Below are 25,960 nucleotides of genomic sequence, written 5' to 3'. Positions count from 1 at the left end.
AAAGGCGGTGTAGGGGCAGTCCTCCGGGCGGATGGGGAGCTGGTGATAAGCGGATTTCAGATCTATTGTCAAGTACACCTTGTACTGAGCTATCTGGTTGACCATATCCGCGATCGCCTTACGTCTCAGAGTGAGTTATTGATGGTACATCAATTTTATTGACTGGAAGAAGGAACAAGCAGTGAGTGACCACCATACTACATCCTGGAGACTGAGAGCCGGGCTGAGACCTCAATCGCCTTTATAGAGGGGTCTGTGGGAGGAGCCACAGGAGCAGTCAGCAGGGGGCGTGTCCAGACAGGTATATTTAGTTCACCACAGATGCAGTGTTAGGTGAAAGTCCAAGTAAGACTCACTTAGCAAGAGAGGTTATACCACCAGGAAAACTCAAGAGGTTTTGTGTTGATTTTGTTATATTCGTGGGACATGGATAACAATGAAATTAAAGTCTATTTGTTGCCACTTTGAGGTGACATTAAGCCTCCTTCTTGAATGAAATGACCATTCTTATAAGAACTCCATGCTAGACTATTCCACGGAGTGTTGAAGCCACACCAGGTACACTCGGTAAGTTCAATTCCCTCCATGAACCCACAGAGGTATCATGAAAACTTGACAGCTTTCATGAAGATCCTTCTGATGCAAGGCAACAAATTAAAATTTCACAGTGAAATTGAAAACTCCAGGTTAATAACAGACAATCACAGAAACGGTCTAGTCGTACCTGCTATTTTGATACTCTTCACGTGCTTGCTAGAGTTATTTGTCACTTGCACGCTGACGTTGATGGGTTCCTCATGATAATATATCTGAGGAATGAACATAATTGGCAGCTTAAAGTCTCTACTGAGTCCTTCGAGTCTCTACTGAAGCCCACGCACTCTTCCTAGTCATCCATTCAACTACCATACTGAGTATGTATGGGATGACCGAGGATTGCTAGGATTCAGGATCTGTATATTGCCCATTATTCAAAGACATTACTTGGTAAATTGCTGTTCACCATTCAAGTAGCAAAGTATTATTATTTAGTGCAGCTCCTATCGTGCGCCCCCCCCTCACCTCTTTATTCAGTGATGCCTGCAGATGAAGCGGTTGGTCTGACATGAGAAAATGTTTGCTGATCTGAGCGGTTGGACTGGATCCAGCTCGATCGGGAGCATACTGTACTTTGCGGATTGCCAGGCGTACCGAACTCCTAAGGAAGGAAACGAGCAAGGTAGTTACTCAACAGGAAGAAGTTAAAGTAAGATTACAAAACAACTTTTAAAATTACTCAGTTGTCTTTAAAAAGTCAGCAAAAAAGGAACTTCCACCTTTTCATATTGTCAGACAAATAATTCTGGTCGAATTTTAGCTGCCTATAAGGATTTTCTATATTCCTAAATTGAAACAATGACTGACTCACACTTAATTCCACTGCTCTGCAAAAAATTTAAAGGCATCTTAAGTATATTTATCTAAGTAGCTGCTATTGCATCCCTGGGCTGTGAATTCCATAAATTCACTATTCTTTAGGTATGTAAGTTCCCCCTCATCTCCATCCCCATTTGAAGAAGTTATTAAAGACCCTCACTACCCAGGATATGCCCTCTTCATCCTACTACCATTGGGGGTGGGGTGGGGGGAGTGCTACAGGAGCCTGAAGACCCAGACTCAGCCTCCATTCTTGGTTCTCAAAGGGCAGGTGGTGAGGGTCATTGGATGTTTTGGTCAGATAATCTAGGCATGATTGAAGAATCTGCTCATGCCATGCTCAAGTTGCAATGGAGTTGAACACTAAGATTCCCCACTTCATAGCTGAAGGAAGATGTGTAACTGAATGCACTCTGGCCTGGAACATTGTCCTAAAGCAGGGGTCGGCAACGTTTACCACTGAAAGAGCCAATATGGACCCATTTCCCACAGAAAAGAAAACACTGGGAGCCACAAAACCTGTTTGACATTTAAAATGAAATAACACTGCATACAACGTTTTTTTTTGCCTTTATGCTATGTATAAACAAACTATAATGTGTTGCATTTATGAAATTGATGAACTCCTGCAGAGAAAACGAAATTACATTTCTGCATGCAACAAAAACATTTTGAACTCCGAAAAAAAGACGTTGGGTTGAAGGTTACTCCATAGTTAGCCTACTTTGGATCGAAGAATTAAAAGAAAGCGCGCACTGGCGGGTGTCAGGCATTGGCAGTGGTGATGTATATTAATAGCGATAAAAACACTTTGTAGCAGTGTAGCGCTACACGCAGCGCTGAAATAAAGACACTGCAGTCAAAGGTAACTTTATTCGAACTAAACAGCCTTGATTTAAAGCCTCCCTCAACCCGACCCCATGGGCGCGGATGCTCCAAAAGACACGTACTCACAAACCCCCGTAGGCTATCTCCCTTAGCTGGAACGGTGGCTAATTGTGAGCCGGTTCGGATGTGCCAGGAAGTGGGGCCTTCACAACGTTTTTAGATTGTACAAGATCACCATAATCTTCAAATTTCGAATTACATTTCAAAAACTAACAAACTACGGGGAGCCGCAGCACAGAGATCAAAGAGCCGCATGCAGCTCCGGAGCCGCGGGTTGCCGACCCTTGTCCTAAAGAGTCCATGCTTCAATAAATGAGGCAGACCAGAAATAGCCCAAGAAGACACTAGGAGCACTCTTTCAGCTACCTCCATCCTGGAAATAAATCAGGCACCTGAATAGATTGAAAATGTTTTGAGATGAAGCACTTGCCATTTGTCTTCGATTCAATAAATGAATGGGCTGATGGAGGTAAGTGAATTAATGACTAATTTGGGTTCCCAATGCCTTCAAATTGCCCTCTAACTATAAGCAAAAACAGGGAAAGAAGTTAAAAGTAACTATTAGGCCATCTTAGAGGTGTTTACTGGACTCAGCAAGAACCAAATATTGTCTGTTGCAAAGGCTGAGCAATGGGAGATGCATGAGAGAGAGAGGGAGAAGAGACTTCTGACACTTCTCATGTTGTAATGATCAATTTTCTCATTAACTAAAAAACTTCTTCAACCCGAGTTAATCTATCTCTCGAGGAGAGATTATATCTCGCACAAGGGAAGAATCTGTGTCTGACATACAACTCCAACGAGTCAGAAAATTATACAGCACAGAGAAAGGGCCTTTGGCCTAACTCATCCATGCCAACTAAGGTGATTACCTGAACTAATCCCACTTATTTGCTTTTGGCCCATATCTCTCGAAACCTTTCCTATCTATGTACTTGTCAAAATGGTGCAATTGTACTGCCTCTATCACTTCTGTCTGGTAGATAAATTCAAATACTCACCATCCTTTGTGTGAAAAATTTGCCCCTCAAATTCACTTTAAATTATTCCCCTCTCAACTTAAACCCCAAGCACTCTAGTTTTAGACTTCCCTTTCCTGGGGGATAAAACTGTGACCATTCACCTTATTGATGCCCCAGGGTCCTCCAGTTCCTTATGTAGGCAGTACCTTTAGGTCAGAGCTTTACTGATGGTAGCAAGTAGTTTGCACTTATAATTCACTAAAGGCCCATCGAGAATTCACAATTCTTTGTATTTTTACCTTTTATGGATCTTTTCCTCCAGACTGCTCACGCAGAAGGCTATTACTTCAAAGTCTACAGAACAGAACTGAGGAGAGATCAGAAATATCAGAGGTTGCAATTATCCAGCAGGGAAGGAAAGGAACGAAGGGCTCAGGGTCTGTGGACGTTGACTCATTCTAGGGTGTGGGTTCATGGGCACTGACACATCCCAGATTACAAGGAAACAGAGGAAATTTTGTTGTGATTGGTAGTGGGGCACTGACCATTTTTAGATCACACACTCCAAGAAGCTGACCCACTCTAGGTTACAGGTCCATGATTCATCATGAATTACTAGATTATAAGGCTATGCAACAATTCCTCACTATCCTCACTTGTTCACTATCTTTCAGAATCACTTATGGAATCAGTTTCTACCAGGTCAGGTGGAATAATGCCAGATTCCAACACCATAGTGTTCAATGAATTGTTCATCTTTCATTTAGATCTTTTGCCAATGATACTGAATCTGTGACCCTCATTTAAAACTACCATTTAAAAATATCATTCATGTAAGACAGAGGAAAGGCATTTTGTTTTCTCTCAGGTGGCAGCTAACCTTTGCAACTTTTTTCCATGCCTTTGAGAAAGAGCATCTCTGATTATTTTTAAGATAGGGTTGGCTGTTTTCATGATTAGCAGGTTATAAGTTACCACAGATATTTGGAAACACAAGTTTGAATTTGCATTCAGATCAGCTATGATCTTATTATTGGGCAGGGCAGGCTCCAGAGGTCAAGTGCTCAACTCTTGCTCATAATCCGTACACTCTAATTAGTAGCTCCCTGACTTTCTCTGTTCAAAGGAGAACTATCCTAATGTTAACCTCATTGTGTAACTGAAGTCCTACACTCCTGGCAAATTTCCCCTCTATCTTTTACAGGGTGTTTCTTGTCCCAAGAATAACTACAATACTTTAACTATACACTCAGATTCTTAAAAACTGATTCCAAAACTTAATATTTTATGCCTCCGTAAATGCAAGCAACCCATGTGTTTCTTACCAAATCAGCAACCTGCTCTGCCAAGTTGAAGGAGTTCTGTGAATGGACACCAAGTTCTTTGCTTATCTACACTTTGCAAAAAGGTAGCATTTGTACCATAGAGCAGAGAATCCCAGCCTGTGGTCCAAGAACCACTCAGTTAATGGTAGGGGTCCGTTGCATAGAAAAGGTTGGGAACCCCTGCCATAGAGCATTTCAACATTATCCTTCTCAAACTAAAACACTTCAGACTTATTAATAATATAACAATAATAGTATTCCTGTCTTCCAGCATAATCCTGTAATCATTGAATGTAGGAAGATTATGTCAGATAATTTTACTAGTTCTATCTTTGTTTTGCTCAGCCTCAGTGATATATTGACCTTCAACATGATAATTTTCTTAGTGCATCCTCTCTATTACTAGCTAAGAAGATTCAAATTCAAAGTACATTTATTATCATGTGTATGCAGTACACAACTCTGAGATTCAACTTCCCACAGCCAGCCACAAAACAAAGAAACACCATGGAACTTGTTCAAAGAAAGCATCAAACATCCATTGCTTTAAAAAGAACAAAATGTGCAAATAGCAAAGTGTAGCTTCACTTACTTCCTTAATTAACTGAGTGCATGATCTGACTGAGCCTTGGACTCACCAATCTCGCTCTCCATTGATTGTATATTAATTATCAAAATTACAGTACATCAGTCGGGATGCCGGTTTGTAACTTAAGTTACAAACTTAAGTTTAAGCTAAAATTTCGATCTATTCTGCACAGCCGACAACCACAAAATAAAATGTCAACTATTATTAAGATTAAACTAGAAACTCATGTTTAAATAAGTACCAGAATTTGGGCCAGCTTCAACTTCATGTTGTGTACTTTATTTGAAGTAATTTCAATGTTATTAAAAAGGAGAGGTTTAAAACTACTGTAGATCTTTCAGCCAGAGTTTTATGTCCCTGTATCATGATGGGTGTTGAAGATCTTACCTTGTCTGGGTCGTTGGCACCAGGTTGAAGACAAACAGAGCAGGGGAGATAGTTTGGGAACTATTAAGAGAAAGGACAGAAATGTTGGTTAGGGCAGATCATAGATAACATAAAGCAGAAAGCGTGTCTGTTTTCTGTTCCACTATATTTGTCATACACTAGTTTCTTCGTAACTCTCGTATTTGCTGCATTATCTCCAGCCATCACACTTACAGATAGGTTCCTCTAACCACAGGTAGAACGATCACATCTCCATTAATTAGACTAGATCATTGTCATATATCATGGTGCAATGAAATTTTTTGTTCACAAGAAGCTCACAGCATAAACTGTACACATGGCAGATACATGTGCATAACAAAAAGGGTGCAGGGATGGCAGTGCAGTCTGAATAGGTGTGAAACTAATACCAAAGTAAGAATAGCAGAATAACTGAGCGAGGTAGCATTAAAAGCACAAAAGCATGGAAGCACCACTGGGAAGGGGAAGTGAGAGAGCGGATTGGTTTAGGAATATGATAGCATTGGAGACAAAGCTCTTCTTAAGACTGGACTTCCAAGCTTTCAAGCTCCTGGATCTTCTCCCAGATAGAAGGAAGATAAAGGAATACCCAGGACAGCCGGCATCCTTGACCATACTGTCAGCCTTCCTGAACCAATGTACTGTGAAGACCAACTGGATCAGAAATAGTGTCCAGGATGCTCTACTGCATCCTGCAGTACTACTACAGTTCATCTACTGCAGTTCATCTGGTCTGGGTGACTTGCGTACCCTTGGGTCTTTCAGCTTTTTGAGCAGCTTCTCCCTTGTAATAGTAACGGCACCCACTTCTCTTCCCTCACACCCTTCAACATCCGGCACACTGATAGTGTCTTCCACAGTGAAGACCGATGCAAAATACTGACTTCGTTCATCTGCCATCTCATTTCCCCCTGTTATTATTACACTGGCCTCATTTTATAGTGGTTCCATATCCACTCTCATCTCTCTTTTACGTTTTACGTACTTGAAGGAGCTTTTACTATCCATTTTGATATTGTTTGTTAACTTGCTTTCATATTTCAACTTTTCCCTCCTAATGATTATTTAAGCTGTTTTCTGTAGGTTTTTAAAAGCTTCCCAATCCTCTATCTTTCTGCTAATTTTTGCTTTGTTGTATGCCCTCTCTTTTACTTTTACATTAGCTTTGACTTCCCTCATCAGCCATGGATGTATTGTTTTGCCATTTGAGTATTTCTTCATTTTTGGAATATATCCATCCTATACCTTCCTCATTTCCCCAGAAACTCGTGTCTTCCCTCAGACTAGTAATATTCAGTCAGTCAGTATTTCTACCATCACAGTTTGTAGCAACATGTACCTGAAAGGTGAAAGGCAAAGCTTTGTCTCCAATCTTTTTCATCAGGCGCTCTTGCATTTTAGTCAGCGATTTTGGTTCCTCGCCTACTTGAGGGAAGATTTGGATAGTGGACACATACAGCTCCCTTTGGAAAGCCTGTCCAATCATTTCAATGTCCTCAGGTCCATAGTGAAAAGTGCATTTCAGTCTGCAATAAACTGAGAAAAAAGGGAGGAGCTGAAGATTAGACAGATACGAAAAAGTGAGGTGCTGGAAATGCACGGTAGTTCCACAAAGGATGAAAGTGGTAGCATTTTTCTGGCCCTTTCATATGAAGGGGTCTGATCAGAGGAATCTATACATTCATGATTCTTCTAAGGAGTTCTGATATGCTACTCAGGATTTACATAGAACATAGAAATCTACAGCACATTACAGGCCCTTCGGCCCACAATGTTGTGCTGACCATTTAACCTACTCAATAATTTATCCTGAATCTCCTTTGTTTAAGCTTGAATCTCCTTTGTCTTTGCTGTGAAACCTTGCTCAATTTTCTTTTCTGTGAAACAAGCACAGCCTATTTTATTTAAATTATTTTAGGCAGACAGCACATTTTTTCCTGAATTTGTGTTCTTTCTCCGTGCATTATTATTATCATGGAGATAAGCATTAACGTTATTCTTGATAATCAAATTCATTAGGTCTGTTTTCATAAGAGTCTTCAGATGTCAGTAGCTACTTCTTTCCTTCTTGATGTAAAAACCATTTTTAGTTTCCACTGCCAGAAAAGTTCATTATCAGAAGAAGCAGGTTTAAAATTTAAACTCGAAGAACAGTGGGAAAGTGAGGTTTCTGTGTAGTCAGCACTGTGGATAATGATGCTATGCCTGATGCTGTGGTGGAATTTGATTCAACAGCAACTTTCAAAAGAGCTAACAAATTTTTAAAAAGTTTAAAAAAAGTCCTAATTAAATGTAGAGTCCAAACACTGGGCATAACCTAGTTACAAACTGACTGGCATCCAGCCAAAACCCACATAACAATGGAAAATCCAAATTCTCACCAAGTGTGAGGGCTTAGAATTTGTTTTGTAGCTCAAGTGAATGAAAGCCACAAATATAATAAACGCCTGTTATTATTCACATGATGTAATACTAGCAATGCTTGAATGAAATAGAGAAAAGTCTCTGCACAACTAATGTTATGTTTTGTAACTTCAAATCATTCACCTAATTCAAAGGAACATACGATGGTCAGCAATTCAGGTATAACTTTGTCTTTAGTTTAAGCGAGGAGTGCACATATCACCTGGTGGCATAATGATGTACACAATTCACATATTTATACATATAACCCGTAATGAATTATTTGAACAAACTAGAATGCTTAGTCAAACAATATTTATACTAGATAACTCAAATATTATTGAAATATTAAATGCACAAGGGCTGGTTTGATTTATAATGTACAATGCACCATTCTCTTTCAAGCTGGACCAGGTTTCCAGGGCAACTAGGGATCAGTGATAAAAGCTAGGTCTACCAGAGATTTCATGTTGAGATGGCAACAAAATTAATTTAAATATAGTGGGGGGAGTGGGGGAATGACACAACAGCATAGCAGTCAGAGCAATTGCTTTACAGCACCAGCGACTGCCAATCCCAGCCACTGTTTTTATGGTGTTTACACATTGTCCCCATGATCGTGTGGGTTTCTTACAGGTGCTCCTGTTTCATCCCACATTCCAAAGACATATGGTTAGGGTTAGGGTTAGGGTTAGGGTTAGTAAGCTGTGGACATGCTAGTGTGGTACTGGAAGCACAGTGACATTTGCCGGCTGCCCCCAGGACAATCCTCGCAGATTTGATTTGATGGACTTGGCATATTTCACTGTACGTTTCAATATAAAGTTAATCTCTATAAAACCAGGAATGAAAGGAAGGTAAAGTATTTGCCTCCTAACATCAGGGGCAGATCTCTCCCATCTCATTCTCCAATGTTGAGGAAGAATGTTCATACCTGTTCACTGTTGTAGATTTGCCAAATATTATTGCATCAAAAAGTTAATCTCAAGCAAGTTTTAAGAACTTGTATAATTGATAATGCAATAATAGTTGCGTATTGCAGGCTCACCAGCTCACCTTTTTGGTCCCTTATATAACCAGTGTCCACCAGAAGCATACCATCTACAGAAGGAAGCAAAATATTGATCACTTGGACTTTAAATACAAACCGCACATCCCGTAACAGCAACTGAAAGGCTCAAACACTTGGAACTAATCAGTCTTAACTGACCCAATTCGTGCTCATAGCTCTCAGTAGCTCATTACAAGTTGTGTGATAAAGTTGAACAGAAGGAAGTTAAGAAGATCCATATGCATCAGTCAAAGAACACCATAGGAAGGAGGAGGGCATTCTACAAACATCATTAATGGAATATCCATGGATACAGAGAAAGGTACTAAATGGTAATGAAATTTTAACAAAGCATCAGTAAGGGTTCTACCTCTCTGTCTTGTTCTACAATTCCAGGAGGCGAGGGGGCAACACACAACACTTTGTAGTATTTACTGGGTGAGCAGTTAATTCCAAATGATTCACTTACCCACAGGGTCAATATGGGTACCATGATCCACAAAATCTCTTTTGCTCAAGTAGGCAGCAATCTATTTAAGATCAAAAACAGAAGTCATAGGCAGAAGAAGGCAATGATTATACTATTTGTTTATTACGTGCTGTGTCATACAGCTTAGGCAATCATGGTCATAGAAAGACCATGGATTGTTCAAGACAAATTTTTCTGCAGAACCGGTCTGCCATTGCTTTCTTCCGGACAGAGTCTTTAGAAGATGGGTGACCTCAGCCATTATCAATACACTTCAGAGATTGTCTGCCTGGCGTCAGAGGTCACATAACCAGGACCTGTGATATCCACCAGTGCAGATATGACCATCCACCACCTGCTTCCCTGACTTCACATGACCCTGATCAAGGGCTAAGCAGGTGCTGCAGCTTGCCCAAGGGTGAGCTGTAGACTAGCGGGGGGGGGGGGGGGGCGGGGAGAGAGGAGCTTCTTACACTTCCTTTAGTGGAGACGTATCTCCATCCTGCCACCCCAATTTCACCATATCCAATTTAATTCAACAACTGATTGTAAAGGATGTATTTTTGAAAATAATGAATGAAAGCATGTTAAAAGAATTATACATAGTTATTTAAGAGCTTAAATGTACTAGATTATTGAGGAAAGGTTTGTATGGATTTTAAGCAGCTCATATGAGCTGCTTAAATCTTATTGTCCATCTTCATTGCACTACCATCCTCTGCAGCTGTTATATTCTATTCTGTTTTCTACTGTTGTGTTACCTTGACGCACTATATAATGAACTCATCTGTACGAACAGTACACAAGATGATTTCACTATACATGTGACAATAATAAACCAATTTATTTCACAGTATGAAAAAAAGCTGATGATAAACAAGCAGTAATATAAAGAAGAGAGGTTAATAGAAAAGAGGCTGAGGATCTGAAAGATATACTGATGTGCTTGATGATGATTCCAATGACTTGGATGTAGAAGCAGAAGTGAAACGGATTAATCCAAGAAGATAACTTGGAGAACTGTGTGAATCGTAGTATAGAGACCAGGATGATGTGAAGATGATTGGGACAAGGAGATGGGGCCAGCATAATGTTTAAATTAGGCATCATACAAAGGTTGGAAAAATGTAGAGTTTATAATGGGGTAATAAGACAACTTGGAGTTAAGCTGATCAGGATGTGTTCATGGAGGTGTTGCAGAGTTCAGAGATAGGAGTAACACCCTTTGTGTGCAAAAATCCATCACAAATTAAGTATATTTGTTAACTGAACATCTGTTACTTGGGATGGAGAATTCCAAAGTAATGAAATCTTATCTCAGTCTTAACTGGTGATTAAGGTTAAGTAGGGTACAGAGAGAGGTAGGTGGACAACCTTATTGGCATCTGGAGGCAAGAACATATAGAACTAATGGAAACTAGAATGCTTAAACTGATCAGGTGATATAGAAAGGAATATACAGTATAAACTGATCAACAAATAAGGAAAGAAATTTGTCAGGTTAAAATGGGTTACGTTATATAAATGGTCAGCGTTGATTTAAAACTGATCAGGTTAACGAAGTACCATGGGTACAGAGTTTGAAATTATTGAGTATGAAACTATAAGCCACTGATTAGGGTACAGGGACAGGACCAACAAAGGGTGAAAACAACAGCGAAATAGAGAATACAGCAACAAGAGTAAAAGTGATCATTACAATTGGGGTCTGGTGGAGTTCCACAATTCCCATTATCACCTTAATGATCAGAATCCAGCACTGGTAGAGCTTGTGTTCCTGCTTATCATTCACCTGCAGCTGTCTCCATTTCCACCACCTCGCACTATACACCCCTCTATTTCTGTCTGCCTCCAGCTCTCATCCACTTACCTCCTTCACCAAGCTCCACCTTCCTCTTCTCCTAATGGCCTTGACCTTCCCATTATTTTTCACCTCCCAGTCCCACCAATCACTTCAGACTTCTGTCTCACTACTCCCCTTCTCCTCTATACACGGATTCAACTCCCCTCTCCGTTCTCAGTCCTGGAGTAGGCTTTCAAGTCAAAACATTGACAATTCCTTTTCCCCCTACACATGCTGCTCAACCATTGAGTTCCTCCCGCAGATGAGTTTTATGCTCCAGATTCCAGCGACTGCAATTCCTCACATCTTCATCAAAGTTACAATTCACCAATAAATAGAAAATGTATGGTTGCTTCAAGATGACATAAAGGGGGTTACTAAATATTAATCAGTAGAAACATGGGCAACATTCAGGCTGAGACACAGTGAAAGCATTGGGCAGGTATTGATCATGATTTCTAGCTAATGTTTATATTGAGTTTCCAAAGCTGCATTTTCTGTTCAGTGTCCATACATAATAACTTACTGATAAAAATAATTAATATGATGAAACCTATTACAAATCTACCACTATATGTGTTTTTGACAGATAGAAATGATGGAGACATTTCTCACTGATAGGGATGGCTGTATCTGAAATGGAGGACATAGACTCCATGTTACAGTAGCTTCACCGTTGTAAGAGGGTAGCATCCCAACGTGATTGACATATCTTTAATCCAGCACAGTCCCATGTGACCTCTGGCTTTCATTTCAAAGTTCAAATTTCAAAGTAGATTTATCATCAAAGAACATATATTCACCATATACAAATGAGATTCATTTTCTTGTGGGCATACTGAATAAATCCAAAATAGAATAATGACCATAATAGAATCAATGAAAGACTGCACCAACAAGGGTGTGCAACCAGTGTGTAAAATACAAAAAAACTGTGCAAATATAAAAAAAGAGAAACAATAATAATAAATAAACAAACAATAAATATTGAGAACATGAGGTGAAGAGTCCTTGAAAGTGAGTCCATGGGTTGTGGAAATATTTCAGTGATAGAGCAAGTCAAGTTGAGTGAAGTTATTCCCTTTTGTTCAAGATCCTGATGGTTGAGGGGTAGTAATTGTTCTTGAACCTGGTGGTGTGAGTCCTGAGGCTCTTGGACCTTCTTCCTGATGGCAGCAGTGAGAAGAAAGTATGTCCTGGGTGGTTGGTGTCCCTGATGATGGATGCTGCTTTCCTGTGACAATGCTTCGTGTAGACGTCACTGGGGGGGATGGCTTTACCCATGATTGACTGGGCCGCATCCACTGCTTTTTGTACTATTTTTTGTTCAAGGGCATTGGTGTTTCCATACAAGACTGTGGTGCAGCCAGTCGATACACTCTGCACTATGCATCCATAGAAGTTTGTCAAAGTTTTAGGTATCATCCTGAAGCTTTGCAAACCCTGAAGGAAGTAGAGGCACTGCCATGCTTTCTTCGTAATTGCACTTACATGCTGGACCCAGGCCAGGTCCTCCGACATAATAGTTTGCATGTTCTCCTCTGGGTGCTTCTGTTTGCTGCTCCTTGCTGAGTTAATATGGCCCTAGTGTGTGTGTGCAATTGAATCAGGGTGGGAATCTATGATAACATGGGAAGGATAAAAAAGAGATTGATGTAGGATTAGTGTGAATGTTTGACTGATGGCTGGTGAGGACACAGTACACTGAACAGCTAGTTTAGGTACCATATGAATCTATGAAATTTTCCCGTTTGTTTTCTTATCCCAAACCCCTTTCACAAAACTTGCTTCTTTTCTAATTTAAACAGTTCTGATTGTCATCAACTAAAAACAAGTCAATTGCTTCTTAATCCACGGAAGGTATCAGCTTAATGAGCAAATACTTCCCATGTTCTACAGTATGTTTCAATTTCAGACTGCACCTGAAAAGTTTAGGACAATCTCTAGGTAGGGAAAATCATGGAATTATAGACACATTTATTTTCTTCTCTGGAAAAGGACAGAAGGACAATAAAAAAGAAAAAATAAAGTACAAACCGATTTGTCACGAGACACTTTCTTGTAAACAATGTTTTTTTTGCAAGTTTTGCCATCCGCACTCATTCTTTCTACAATGGGTGGTCAGTCACTGCAAGATCTGGGTTGCTGAGAAGAGAAAATAGGGAGGTTTTTGATTGACTGCACCAAAGAATATTCCCTGAATAACTTAGTAATGAAACAATGAACTAAAAAGGAACAGCAGAACAGATAATGATTATATTCAAAAAAAGATTATTTCAGAGACTAATGAATCCAGGTATCTGGGTATGCCACTTGCGGGCAGTTGTGTGTTACATGGTTAACATGCAGCTCAATCTTGGCATTTCATTTCACGTTGAACCTTGAAATGGGTGATATAAAATGGCAAACGATCCTGTCACACACAGAGGGATGGTATAGTAGGATAGTGGATCACACACTTCTCTTTCACATTCCGGCACAGAGGGTTACAATGGGCCACACACAATCCATACCAATATCAGTCAAGCAACATCAACCTTCACACCTTCTACCAGTCTGTTGTCACCAGTACAACCTTCTATGCGGTGGTGTGCTGGGGCAATGGCATTGACACAGGTGATGCCAACAGGCTCAGTAAACTGATTGGAAAGTCTGGCTCTACTATAGGAGTCAAACTGGACACACTGGAGGTTGTGGTAGAACAAAGGACCCTATGGAAAATCCTGGCAATTCTGGACAATGTTTCTCACCCTCTGCATGCCACCTTGGCTGAACAGACAAGCACTTCTTGTAATAGACTAAGACAACTCCGTTGCTGCAAGAGAGTTGCAAGAGAGGGTCAGTTTACCCTCAGCCATGAGGTTCTATTATGGGTCAATCTATAGCCAGGGAAGTCATGACCCCCTCCTGTTACTGTTATAGATATCATTTTATATTCTTATTTCTTTTCTGATATTTGTATATCTGTGCACTTGCAATGCTACCGTGACACTGTAATTTCCTTTGGGATCAATAAAATACTTATATAAAACTGGTAAGATAGTGACACTCTCAGATACAATGGCCTCTCCAGAGCCAACCAAAGGCGCTTTGGTCTTCTTTACAATCACAAGGCAATACTGGACACAAGAACTTCAAATACTGCAAGTTTACCCCATCAGCGAGTTGCTCGTTGGCTGAGGAGCTGGACTTTGTGCGTTCTGCGTCGCTGCCTGGTTCGGCGAGGCAGAGTCGGTGTGTAACGGCAGTGTGCAGCCAAACAATCGCAAGACCCTGTCGGACATTGGCGACCTAAAGTGGTTCACTGGTTTGTTGGTGAGATCAGGGGCAGGGGAGCCATCTTGCCTCAGTTATCATGTCATGCTTTTGCTGTTGCAGCTGTCAAGGAGGGGCACTGCAGAGGCGGTGTGGTACGGCCTCCACGCGGGATTGGAGGCTGGTGTTTCCAGTGTCTGCTCAGTGGAAGACAAGCTGGATTCCGTGTGTGTGCGCATTCATCCGCGTATTGCTTGTTCTTGCCCACAGCACCCATGCACCATATGTCACTCAGGGACTTTGGCTATTTTTTTGCGTTACTATATATTGACTATATATCTTATATGTGCTTATATGCGCCTTGTGCTGTGTATGACTACTGGTATTGTGTTTTGTACCTTGGTCCTGGAGGAATGCTGTTTTGTTTGGCTGTATTCATAAGTACACTTGAACTTGATCAGTTTACTTAAGTCACATTTCAACAAAAGTGGAGTTAACATAATCGGAGGTCACTGACAAAGAATCAATGACCCACTAATATGGGTCATTAAACTTGTTGTTTTGATATATAGGAATTATTACATTTAATACAAATGCATGAAATAATTGCTTATGGCTGAAAAAAATGAGGAAGACAAGAAAAGCTAAATCTTAGAGTGCATCTCAGATCAGAAAGATTGCAAGCGTGTGCATAAATCTTTGAAGAAGGCAGATCATGTGAGAAAACATTGCTCTCGAATACAAAAACAAAAAAGTTTCGAGGAATTTTTACAATAAACTACATAGGCTCCAGTTAGAGGGCTATGATAATTTATTGGCACTTGAGTTTAAAAATTCTTACTGAAGGTGCCGAGGTTACCAGAATGGCAGCAGAGTTAGAAGCCTCCATCTGTAAAGAGCGTGATGAAAAAGTAATCAGTCTTCTTAGAACAGAATTTAAAAAGTGGCAAAATAGAAGTGCTAAAGTGTTTTGACAACCTGACTAATTGCATGATCAGGATTGCCAGTAACCGGAGGATGAAGATTGAATGCGATTAGTGACATGCAAAAGCAATTTTTATGCAAGGACACAGAATTCACGTTCTGAAGAAGTTTTGTAATCAAATTCACTGACTTTCAAGAAGGAATTAGATAAAAGTTTGCAATGTAAAAAATGTGCAGGACATGCAATTAAACAGGGGAGATAACTTTTTCAAAGAGCTGCTATAGGCTTTTCTATGCTTGATCATGATACAACTACATGAATACAAAGGCTAAATTAGAGCTAGATGTTATTAGTCAGATAATAAAAATACTGTATTGGGGTCAGATAGCAACACAAGTTAGATGTTATCACATTAGAACTTGCTATTGGTATTACCGATCATTAGCAGCTGAATGAAAATGCTGCATTAAAGTACATATTTTAGTACCCCTAATGGTAATGGATGTGCCATATTATGGTGGACAAGTGAAAATTTGGTAAACACAAGGAAATCTGCAGATGCTGGAAATTCAAGCAACACACACAAAATGCTGATGGAACGCAGCAGACCAGGCAGCATCTATAGGGAGAAGCACTGTCGACGTTTCGGGCCGAGACCCTTGGTCAGGACTAACTGAAAGAAAAGATGAGTTTCAGTGAGTCCTGACGAAGGGTCTCAGCCTGAAACGTCGACTGTACTTCTTCCTATAGATGCTGCCTGGCCTGCTGTGTTCCACCAGCATTTTGTGTGAAAACTTGGTGGTTGGCTTACTGTTGCCACACATTACTGAGGTATAGTGGAAAGCTTTAGTTCACATGGCCATCCAGATTATTCCATACATAAGTACATCAATGTAATACAAGAGGTTAAAAAAAAGTGAGCTATTCTGTCTTAGATCTATAATAATTGAGCCAGATACAAACTGGAGGCCATTTCCTGATGAATATAGAATTAGCCACTTATTAACAGAACAATTGCTGTAGTAATTGAGCCAAAAGCATTATTATTAGCATCAGAGAAACATGATGACATATTAGCACAAGTTTGATTCTTTTAAATACAGTAAACTGAATGACAGGTCAATTGGCGCCTTTTCCTCAGATCATCTTGGTCACAGTAATAATTATAAACAAGGAATTATCAATGATGTTAAACAATGGGAACATAGTACCTGAAAGAGCCACAGGACTGATACAGACCCCTGCAAATCAAAGCACTTCAGCACTTCCTGGGATCTTCTTTTGGTCCAGAACTTTCTTTAGCTCCTTCCCACCCCAGACAGGAAGACTTCCTCTCGGGGACTGGGTTAGCCCAACATTGGTTACCGCACTTGGACAGCTGGTTTCATTTATAGTCAGGCAATTTAATGAGTCTGTCCTTAAGCTGCTGAAGGCAGGTTCAAATTTCCCATTTACCTGTTGAAGCTCTAAAACCCTGAGGTAAATTTAGGCCAGCCACCTGAGCAGATTACAGGCTATTGTTAGCACAGCAGATTCTCACCAAGGTTATATCTTCTCTTGTAATAAATCTTTTAATAGCTAGATACATAATCTGTTGACACCTTCAAAAATGTACGACGCCATAATAGTATACACTCAGGATCCACTTTATTTGCTACACCTGTTCGTTGACACAAATATCTAATCAGCCAATCATTAAAGCATACAGACATGGTCAAGATGTTCATTTGCAGTCAGGCCAAACATCACAATGGGGAAGAAATGTGGTCTAGGTGACTCTGACCAAGGAATGATTGTTGGTGCCAGATGGGGTGGTTTGAGTATCTCAGAAACTGCTGATCTCCTGGGATTTTCACTTATGACTGTAGTTTACAGAGAATAGTGTTAAAAAAAAACAAAAATGGTAGTTCTGTGAGCAAAAATGCTTTATTAATGAGAAAGGTCAGAAGAGGATGAACCAGACTGGTTCAAGCTGACAGGAAGGTGACAGTAACTCAGGTAACTACACGTTACAACAGTAGTACATTCTGAATACACAACACATTGAACCTTGATGGGCTACAGCAGCCATGAATATATACCTTAGGCAGAAACCATTTGAAAGACCAGATTGAATTAAACACAATGACCTGAAAACTCTCTTGAGCAGCTCAGTATTTTAATGTGTTTCACAAGTGAGTTTTATTTAAGCAACACACACAAAGCGCAGGCCAGGCAGCATCTATGGTGAAAAGTACAGTCAACGTTTCAGGCCAAAGCCCTTCGGCAGGACGTCTGCAGGAAATCTATTTAAAATCTGATCGCCAAAAGTGATTCATACCTTGTGCACCTATGACACGTTACTAGAAATCTGCGCTGGGTCCTCCATCTGTAAGACATTCGTCTGCAGTGGCCATCAGGTAGCACTGAAATATCAACTGGTGTACAGTGTGTAATTAATGTAATTCGGATGATTTTTAATCTCTGAATAGAGCATGCCTGAAATGCTAAAGGGAACACTCCCATGTTGTTTCAAGAGTTTATTTTTACGTGTGCCATGGCTGAAGAGTCCGTATTCCCTAAAGTAGACAGCACTCTAAATCCCCTGCCACTGTGACTGGTCTCACCCTCCCCAACCCACTCTTTCCAGTCCTAGACTAATTGAGACATAGGAAAGTACAACACAGAAATGGCCCTTTGGCCCATCTAGTCTGTGCCAAACCCTTTAAACTGCATACTCCTGCCCAATTATTTCCTCCTCAACCACCATGGCCCTCTCTGCCTCCTGTTCATCCTCTCTCTCTCTCTCGCCTCCCCTGCAATATGGCCTCCACAATTTCTCCCCTATAGAAGGCTGTAAACAATATCTGCTTGTGCCTTACTCAAACAAAGTCCATTCTGCTAGGCATGACAGCTTGACCCTCAAGTGGAATAGAAAGGATTTTACTTTTACACCATTTGGTCCGTAAAACTAACTTCCCATGATCTTAAGAAACTCCTGCATGAAGGCTTTCTGTTCTCCGCTCAGAATGAGTACTTGGTGAAGCTGAGTGTATCGTAGTAATCCTGCCTGTAATCAGGATATACCTGATTCATCAATCCCTGCATCATTAAGGCATTACTAATGAGTACATAAAGCTCTCACAATTGTAAACAATTATACAAAGGATATTAAGCTGTCTGCTGGAAGCATAAAGTTTGTCTTGATATTTGTCAGCTCGACTACACTGTCCTCCTGTAATCTTGTACTTCCTTCTTGTTCTTCCTCCTCAGACTGAAATCCAGACTCAATGTTCATACAAAAAGGAGATTCTCCAATAATACAAGTGAGTCAGGAAGAGATACAGAAGATACATTAAGTAATCATGTGGAGAGAAAAAGGTGTCCAGTCGTCGATGGAGGAAGGCATGCTAGCCGAAGAGCCATATAATGCAAAGAAATTCTTGAGAGTTATGTTGCAAAGACTGGGTGGTGGGGTAGAGATATGTTTCTACCAAAGGAGGTGTAAGGCGCTCCTGCCCTCTGCTAGCCCGCAGGTCTCCCTTGGGCAAGGTGTGATGCCCTCCCCAATTAGTTTCCTGTGAAGACATGGGAGCAGATGGTGGATGTTCGTATGAACAGCCGGTGCATATCACAAGTCCTGGTAATATGACCACTGACACCAGGCAGACAATCTCTGAAGTGTATTGATAATGGCTGGCATCACCTGTCTTGTAAAGACACTGCCCAGAAGGCAATGGAAAACCACTGCTGTAGAAAAATTTGCCAAGAGCCATCATTGTCATGGAATGACCATGATCAGGCATGTCGTACAACATGACACATAACAAACAAATGGACATTGTAAAGGATAGAGGTGTGATGGAAAGAGGTGGAGACAGGACATCAGAAATTAGGAAGTGACAAAACAGATTACATTAACCTTACTTTCAACAGTAATAATCTTTCAGGAATCACTAGATTATGGAATGGTTCCAGAGGACTGGAAAGTTGCAAATATCACTCCACTCTTAAAGGGAGAGAGGCAGAAGAAAGGAAATTATAGGCTAATTAGCCTGATTTCTTTGGTTGACAAGATGCTGGAACCGATTGTTAAGGATGTGGTTTTGGGGTACTTGGAGGCACATGACAATATAGGCCAAAGTCAGCAGGTTTTCCTTAAGACAAAAATTTTCCCTGACAAATCTGTGGGAATTCTTTGAGGAAATAACAAGCAGGATAGACGAAGGAAAACTGGTGGATGTTGTGTACTTGGGTTTCCAGAAAGCCTTTGACAAGGTGCTACACATGAGGCTGCTCAACAAGATAACAACCCATGGTATTACAGTATGGACAGAGCAATGACTGATTGACAGGAGGCAAAGAGTGGAAATAATGGGGGCTTTTTCTGATTGGCTGTTGGTGACTAGTAGTGCTCCGCAGGGGTCTGTGATGGGACCGCTTCCTTTTACGTTGTATGTCAATGATTTGGATGATGGAATTTATGGCTTTGTGGCTGTTTGCAAACAATGCAAAGAATTTTCTGGTTGAATTTAACCTCATTCATTTAGAGAGTAGAACGTAAAAGCAAGGATGTAATTTTGAGACTTTATAAGGCATTGGCGAGACCTCACTTGGAGTATTGTGTGCAGTTTTAGGCCCCTTGTGCTGAAACTGGGGTTTCAGTGAAGGTTCATGAGAATGATTCCAGGAATGAAAGTCTTTTCATATGAGGAGTGATTAATGGCTCTGGGCCTTTACTCTCTGGAATTTAGAAGAATGGATGATGGAGGATCTCATTGAAACCTATTGAATGCTGAAGGGCCTAGATAGAGTGGATGTGGAAATGGTGTTTCCGATGGTGGGGAAGTCTAAGGCCAGAGGGCACAAAGAACTCCATTTACAATGAAGTTGAGGAGGAATTTCTTTAGCCAGAGGGTGGTGAATCGGTGCACTTCATTGACATAGGTGGCTGTGGAGGCCAAGTCAATGGATATATTTAAGGCAGAGGTTGATAGATTCTTGATTAGTCGGGATTGAAAGGTTATGGAGAGAAGGCAGGAGAATGGGGTTGAGAGGGAAGTGTATGAGCCATGATGAAATGGTGGAGCTGAATAGCCTAACTCCACTCCTCTGTCTTATGGCCTGAATCTAATATCAGAAATATTCTTTATCCAATCAACCTGACCAAATAATTTTATTGTAGATCAGCACTTTCTATAATAGTTAAGCCACTAATACTAAGAAATATATCAATGTATCTATACTTGAACAGTGCCCGCAGATTGGAAAGTAGCAAACATAACACCACAAGTTAAAATGAGGAATAAAGAAAACAGAACAGTAGACCACAGGGGCAGGAGAAAATCTGTAATCTACTTTTAAGGAAGTGGCAACAGGAAACTTCGAAATCAAAACTGGCACAGTAAGAATTATGTATTTATGAAGAGGTTTCATAATTGTAGGTTATAATTGAGAGGATTAAAGTGCTTAATGGTTTGTTTTGTGTTTGTGGGCTGACAGCAGGCTTTCAATAAGGCATCAAGCCACTAAGTACAAAGTGCCGGAGAATAAGGATGAGATTGCATTTTGAACTGCGAGCAGGTGACAACACAGCCAAGAATGGGGGCAGGAGCCAGAATGTACAGCAAGGGGCAGACTGCAACCACAACCTAGAGAAGGGGACCAGAGCAGACTCAGGAATTGCGCAGGAAAACTGGGGCATAGCTGAGATCTGGGGCAGTGGGCGAGTGGCAAGACCAGGTATGTGGCTAGCAGTATCAGAGTAACAGAATAATACAGCACAAAAACAGCCCCTTCAACACAACTTGTCCACGCTGACCATGGCACCCTACCTACAAATCCCAGATGCCAGGGTGTGGCCCATAACCCTACCTATGTTGCAACTGTACCCACCTCAACCAGCTCATTCCAGGTACTCAATACTCTCTGCCCAAATAAGACTGCTATCAGATTTCTTTGAATTTTTCCTCTTATTTTCTATCTGTGCCCTCTCATTTTGGACTTTCCAACCCCGGAAAAATATTAAATCTACCTTATCCACACCCTTTCATGATTTTATAGTGAGGTCATCTCACATTCTGTAATACTCCAAGGAGTAAAGATCCACTGTGGCCAACATAGCTCAGGCCCTCTCATCCAGGCAGCATCTTCATAAACATCTTCCACACCCTTTTCAGCTCGACAATGTCATTCCTACAACAGGATGACCAAAACTGCATGATGCTCCAGGTGCAGTTGCACCAGTGACTTATCTAAGTGTACCATAGTGTCCCTACTCCTGAAGTCAGTGCCCTCATTGGTGAAACCCAGCATACTAAGCACCTTCTTTACCACCCTGTCTACTAGTGCGGCCGTTGTCAGCGAACTGTGCTCTTGTACTCCCAGGTTCCTCTGTTCCACACCACGAGTCAGCGCCCTGCCATTCACTGCGTGGATCTGACCCTGACTTAAATGCATCACCTCACATCAAGTTGAAATCCATCTGCCGTCACTCAGCCCAGCTGCCCAATTGATCAAGATCTTTGTAATTCGTTGTAACCTGCTTTTCTATCAGCAAACTTGTTAATCGTGCCATGTGCATTCATGTCAGAATCATCTACATAAATAATGAATGAAAGAGGTCTCAACACCAACCACTGGGCACGGCACTTGACGCAGGCCTCCATTCAGAGAATTGCCCTTCAACCATGCTGACTATTCCTGATCAAGCCCTGAATATCCAAATGGTGGTAGACCTTGTCCCTCAGAATCCCCTCCAGTAACTTCTCCACAACTGAAGTCGGCTCACGGGCCTGTAGTTCCTGGCTTCACCTTGCTATCTTCCTTGAAAAATGGAACATTAGCCACCCTCCGATCATCTGAAATTTCACTAGTAGCCAATAACAAAACAACTATCTCTATAGGGACCTCTCCAATTTCTTCTCTGGCCTCCCATGAGGTCTAGGAGTGTACTTAGTCAGGACCTGGGGAGTTGCCCACCTTAATGCACAATAAATACCTCTTTCCTCATTAGCAAATGATCCACAACCTCAATACTTATTATCTTTCATCCTTTATCTTTGGCATCTATGATATCTCCTGTGGCTCCCCTTATAGATGACCTCACAAGTCATATTTACTAATAATATACAATAACTAAAGAACTTCTTTGAATTATCTTTATCCCTGCCTATCAAATCTAATGCCCTTTTTGCCCTCCTGATTTAATTCTCAAGCCTGCCTTTTTTTTTAATATAATCATCAAGAGATTGACATGTTCTCAGCTGCTTCTTTTCCTGATCAGAACCTCAGTATCACTTGTCACCTAGGGTTTCCTGAATTTGCTACATCTATCCTTTACCTCACCAGGGACATGCTGCCCCCTGACCCTTGTAAAAGCCTCACACTTGCCAATTGCTCCATTGCCTAAAAATAGAGTCGCCCAGTCAACCCCATTGAGATCCTGCCCAATTACCTCAAAGTTGGTCCAGCTCCAGTTCAGGACTTAACCTATGGACCTGTTCTACCTTGTTCCAAAGCTATTTAAAAACTAACAGAATTGTTATCACTGGACCCAAAATGTTCTTCAACTGCCACTACAATTACTTGGCCCACCTCATTCTCCAAGAGGATGTCCAGTACTGAACATTCCCAAGTAGGTTCCCTATACAAAATTGGATAACTGTGTGAGGAAACATGAGTGAATCTGCAGATGCTGGAAATAAATAAAAACACAAAATGCTGGCAGAACTCAGCAGGCCAGACAGCATCTATGGGAGGAGGTAGTGACGAAACCCTTCATCAGGAGTGAAGCAACATGGGATGGTTGAGGGGGGATAAGAAGTGGGGGGAGGGATGAAGTAGAGAGCTGCAAAGTGATAGGCTGGAGGGAAATGGGCTGAGGGAAGGTGGAGAATTATGGGAAATAAAAGAGAAAGAAAGGTAGGGCTGGGGGGAGATTGTAGTGAGGGGGAAAAAGAGACGGAAAGAGAACCAGACTAAAATTATAGATAGGGATGGGGTAAGGGGGGCAGGGGTATCAACAGAAGTCTGTGAGTTGAATCAAGGCACTCCCTTGATGGCCCAGTGTTTAAAAGTTGTTCCAGACCACGCAAGAAAGGAAGGTGTGTGAGCAGCTAACTGGTCATAAAGAATTCATACCAGCCAGAGCTGTACATTCTGGTTGTTCAAAAGGTTATTCAGGTGTGACTGGGTAGACACAGTTGTGACATTGATAGGAGAGCTGTATGAACCACACAGATGGAGGTGTTACAGCAGGTGGTTAAGTAGCTGTTATTGATCAAGGAAATAAGTATTGGATATCATCTAGAGGGAAGAGAGCACATTGGAGAGACAGAGCATGCTCAGAATTTAGCTGCCACAGGTAGGGTTGTTAAAGAAAGGATGCAGAGGAGATTTACAAGGATGTTGCCTGGATTGGGGAGCATGCCTTATGTAAACAGGTTGAGTGAACTCTGCCTTTTCTCCTTGGAGAGACAGAGGATGAAAGGTGACCTGATAGAAGTGTACAAGATGAGGACAGGCATTGATTGTGTGGATAGTCAGAGGCTTTTTCCCAGGGCTGAAGTGGTTGCTACAAGGAGACACAGGTTTAAGGTGCTTGGGAGTAGGTACAGAGGAGATGTCAGGGTTAAGTTTTTTATGTGGAGGATGGTGAGTGTGTGGAATGGGCTGCCAGCAACAGTGGTGGAGGTGGATATGATAGGGTCTTTGAAGAGACTTTTGGATAGATACATGGAGCTTAGAAAGGGAAGAAGTGTGGGGGCAGGTGTAGCACTTCTTCTGTTTGCAGGAATGAGTGCCCGGAGGGAGGTCAGTGGGGATGAATGGACAAGGGAGTCACGTAGGGAGCAATCCCTGGGGAAAGCCGAGAGTGTGGGGGAAGGGAAGATGTGGCTGGTGGTGGGATCACGTAGGAGGTGGCAGAAGTTACAGAGGATTATATGTTGGATCTGTAGGCTGGTAGGGTGATAGGTGAGTTCTGTAGGCCGGTATACTGTGTGAGGAAACCGTCTTGGTTTGACCGCACTGCACAAATTCCACCCCATCCAGACCCTTTGCACTCTGGGTGGCCTAGTAGACATTGGGAAAATTGAAATCTTCCACTAGCATCACCCTAGTATTCTCACAACTATATGCAGTTTCTCAAAATGCCTGGTCAAGTGATGAATTGGGGGGAGGGGGTCTATTATCTAGCCCTACCAAGGTGACCATCCCCTTTCATTCTTCTAAGTTCTACCCAAATGGCCTCATTAAGTGATCCCTTAAGAATGTCCTCTCTAAGTATTGCTGATATGTCCTTCCTTTTCAATAAGGCTACAACTTCTCTATTCTTGTCTGTTTCCCATCATACCTAAAGTGCAATATCCTGAAATACTGAGCTGCCAGCCCTGCCCATCTCTCAGTCTCATTTAATATATGGCCACAATTGCCCAGACCCTGTAGGTATACATACCCTCAGTCTGCCTGTTTTAACTGTTAAGCTGAGTGCAAAATATTGATGCAACTTAAGGCAGTTGTCCTATTTGGTTGCTGCATGTATCCGTCTTCTCACTGATGTCAAGTCCCACCCCACTGCCAATCCAGTTTAAACCTTGCCTGGTAGCAAAGGCAAGTTTATTCGCTAGGATTTTGGTCTCTCCTTTTTCAAGCGCGACTTGTCCCTCTTGTACAGGTTTCTTCTGCCTTAAAAGAGATCCCAATGAACCAAAACCTGAATCTTTGTCCCCTACACCATCTCTTTGGCCACACATCTATCTGGCCTATCTGTTGATTCCTGGATTAACTGGCAACTAACAGCAAGAGCATCAGTGGAACAGGTATGTCCAGCTAGGGAGGTAGATGCAAAAGGAATGCATGAGGGAGGTAGGATTGTTAGGTAATATTGCAAGGAGTTTAGAGATTCAGGATCGGGGTGGATCAAAACTGGGAGGGGCTGTGAGACCATAATATAGGAGCAGAATCAGGCCATTCAGCCCATCAAGTCAGTTCACCAATTCCATCATGGCTGATTTATTATCCCTCTCGGCTCTATTCTCCTGTCTTCATCCTGTAACATTTGACACACTAATTAATCAAAAACCTATCAACCTCCACTTGAATATACTCGATGACTTGGCCTCCACAGCCATGTGTAGCAATGAATTTCCCAGATCCCTCTGGCTAAAGAAACTCCTCCCCATCTCTGAGGGGGGGGGGGGTGTAAGGAAGGAGGTGAAGTGGGCAAGTGCAACCATTGTCTGTGGTATACATCTGCTTGCAGAGATGCCAATGCACACATATGTGTACATACAAGTCTTAGCACCCATGCAGCGGAGTCTGGTCTCCTGTCACCTTGGTCACCTACGCCTTGCTGACAAAGCTATGTGGTTCAAAGTAAATATCAAAGTGCATATATATCGTAAGATTCATTTTCTTGTGGGTATTCACAGTAAATTCAAAGAAA

The 25,960-nt window shown here is 41.5% G+C and overlaps 1 protein-coding gene across 7 annotated transcripts in view; it reads right to left on the bottom strand.

The window, feature by feature from the left end:
• LOC132380541 (S-arrestin-like) overlaps positions 1 to 25,960 on the bottom strand; it is a 62,485-nt gene that overhangs the window by 26,300 nt on the left and 10,225 nt on the right. For all 7 annotated transcript variants that reach the window (XR_009507814.1, XR_009507815.1, XM_059949433.1 and 4 more), the window contains exons 2-9: positions 13,392 to 13,499; positions 9,512 to 9,572; positions 9,048 to 9,092; positions 6,928 to 7,124; positions 5,568 to 5,627; positions 3,566 to 3,633; positions 1,063 to 1,198; positions 725 to 809 (exon numbers count right to left, since the gene is read on the bottom strand). Coding sequence is in view for 5 of the 7 variants with exons in the window: in XM_059949433.1 (XP_059805416.1) it covers positions 725 to 809; positions 1,063 to 1,198; positions 3,566 to 3,633; positions 5,568 to 5,627; positions 6,928 to 7,124; positions 9,048 to 9,092; positions 9,512 to 9,572; positions 13,392 to 13,457 (718 nt within the window). In the remaining 2 variants the exon portion in view is untranslated. The remainder of the gene's footprint in view (positions 1 to 724; positions 810 to 1,062; positions 1,199 to 3,565; positions 3,634 to 5,567; positions 5,628 to 6,927; positions 7,125 to 9,047; positions 9,093 to 9,511; positions 9,573 to 13,391; positions 13,500 to 25,960) is intronic.

Source organism: Hypanus sabinus, chromosome 2 (assembly GCF_030144855.1).
Source record: "Hypanus sabinus isolate sHypSab1 chromosome 2, sHypSab1.hap1, whole genome shotgun sequence".
Taxonomy (NCBI): domain Eukaryota; kingdom Metazoa; phylum Chordata; class Chondrichthyes; order Myliobatiformes; family Dasyatidae; genus Hypanus; species Hypanus sabinus.
This window is presented reverse-complemented; position numbering and strand designations above follow the sequence as displayed.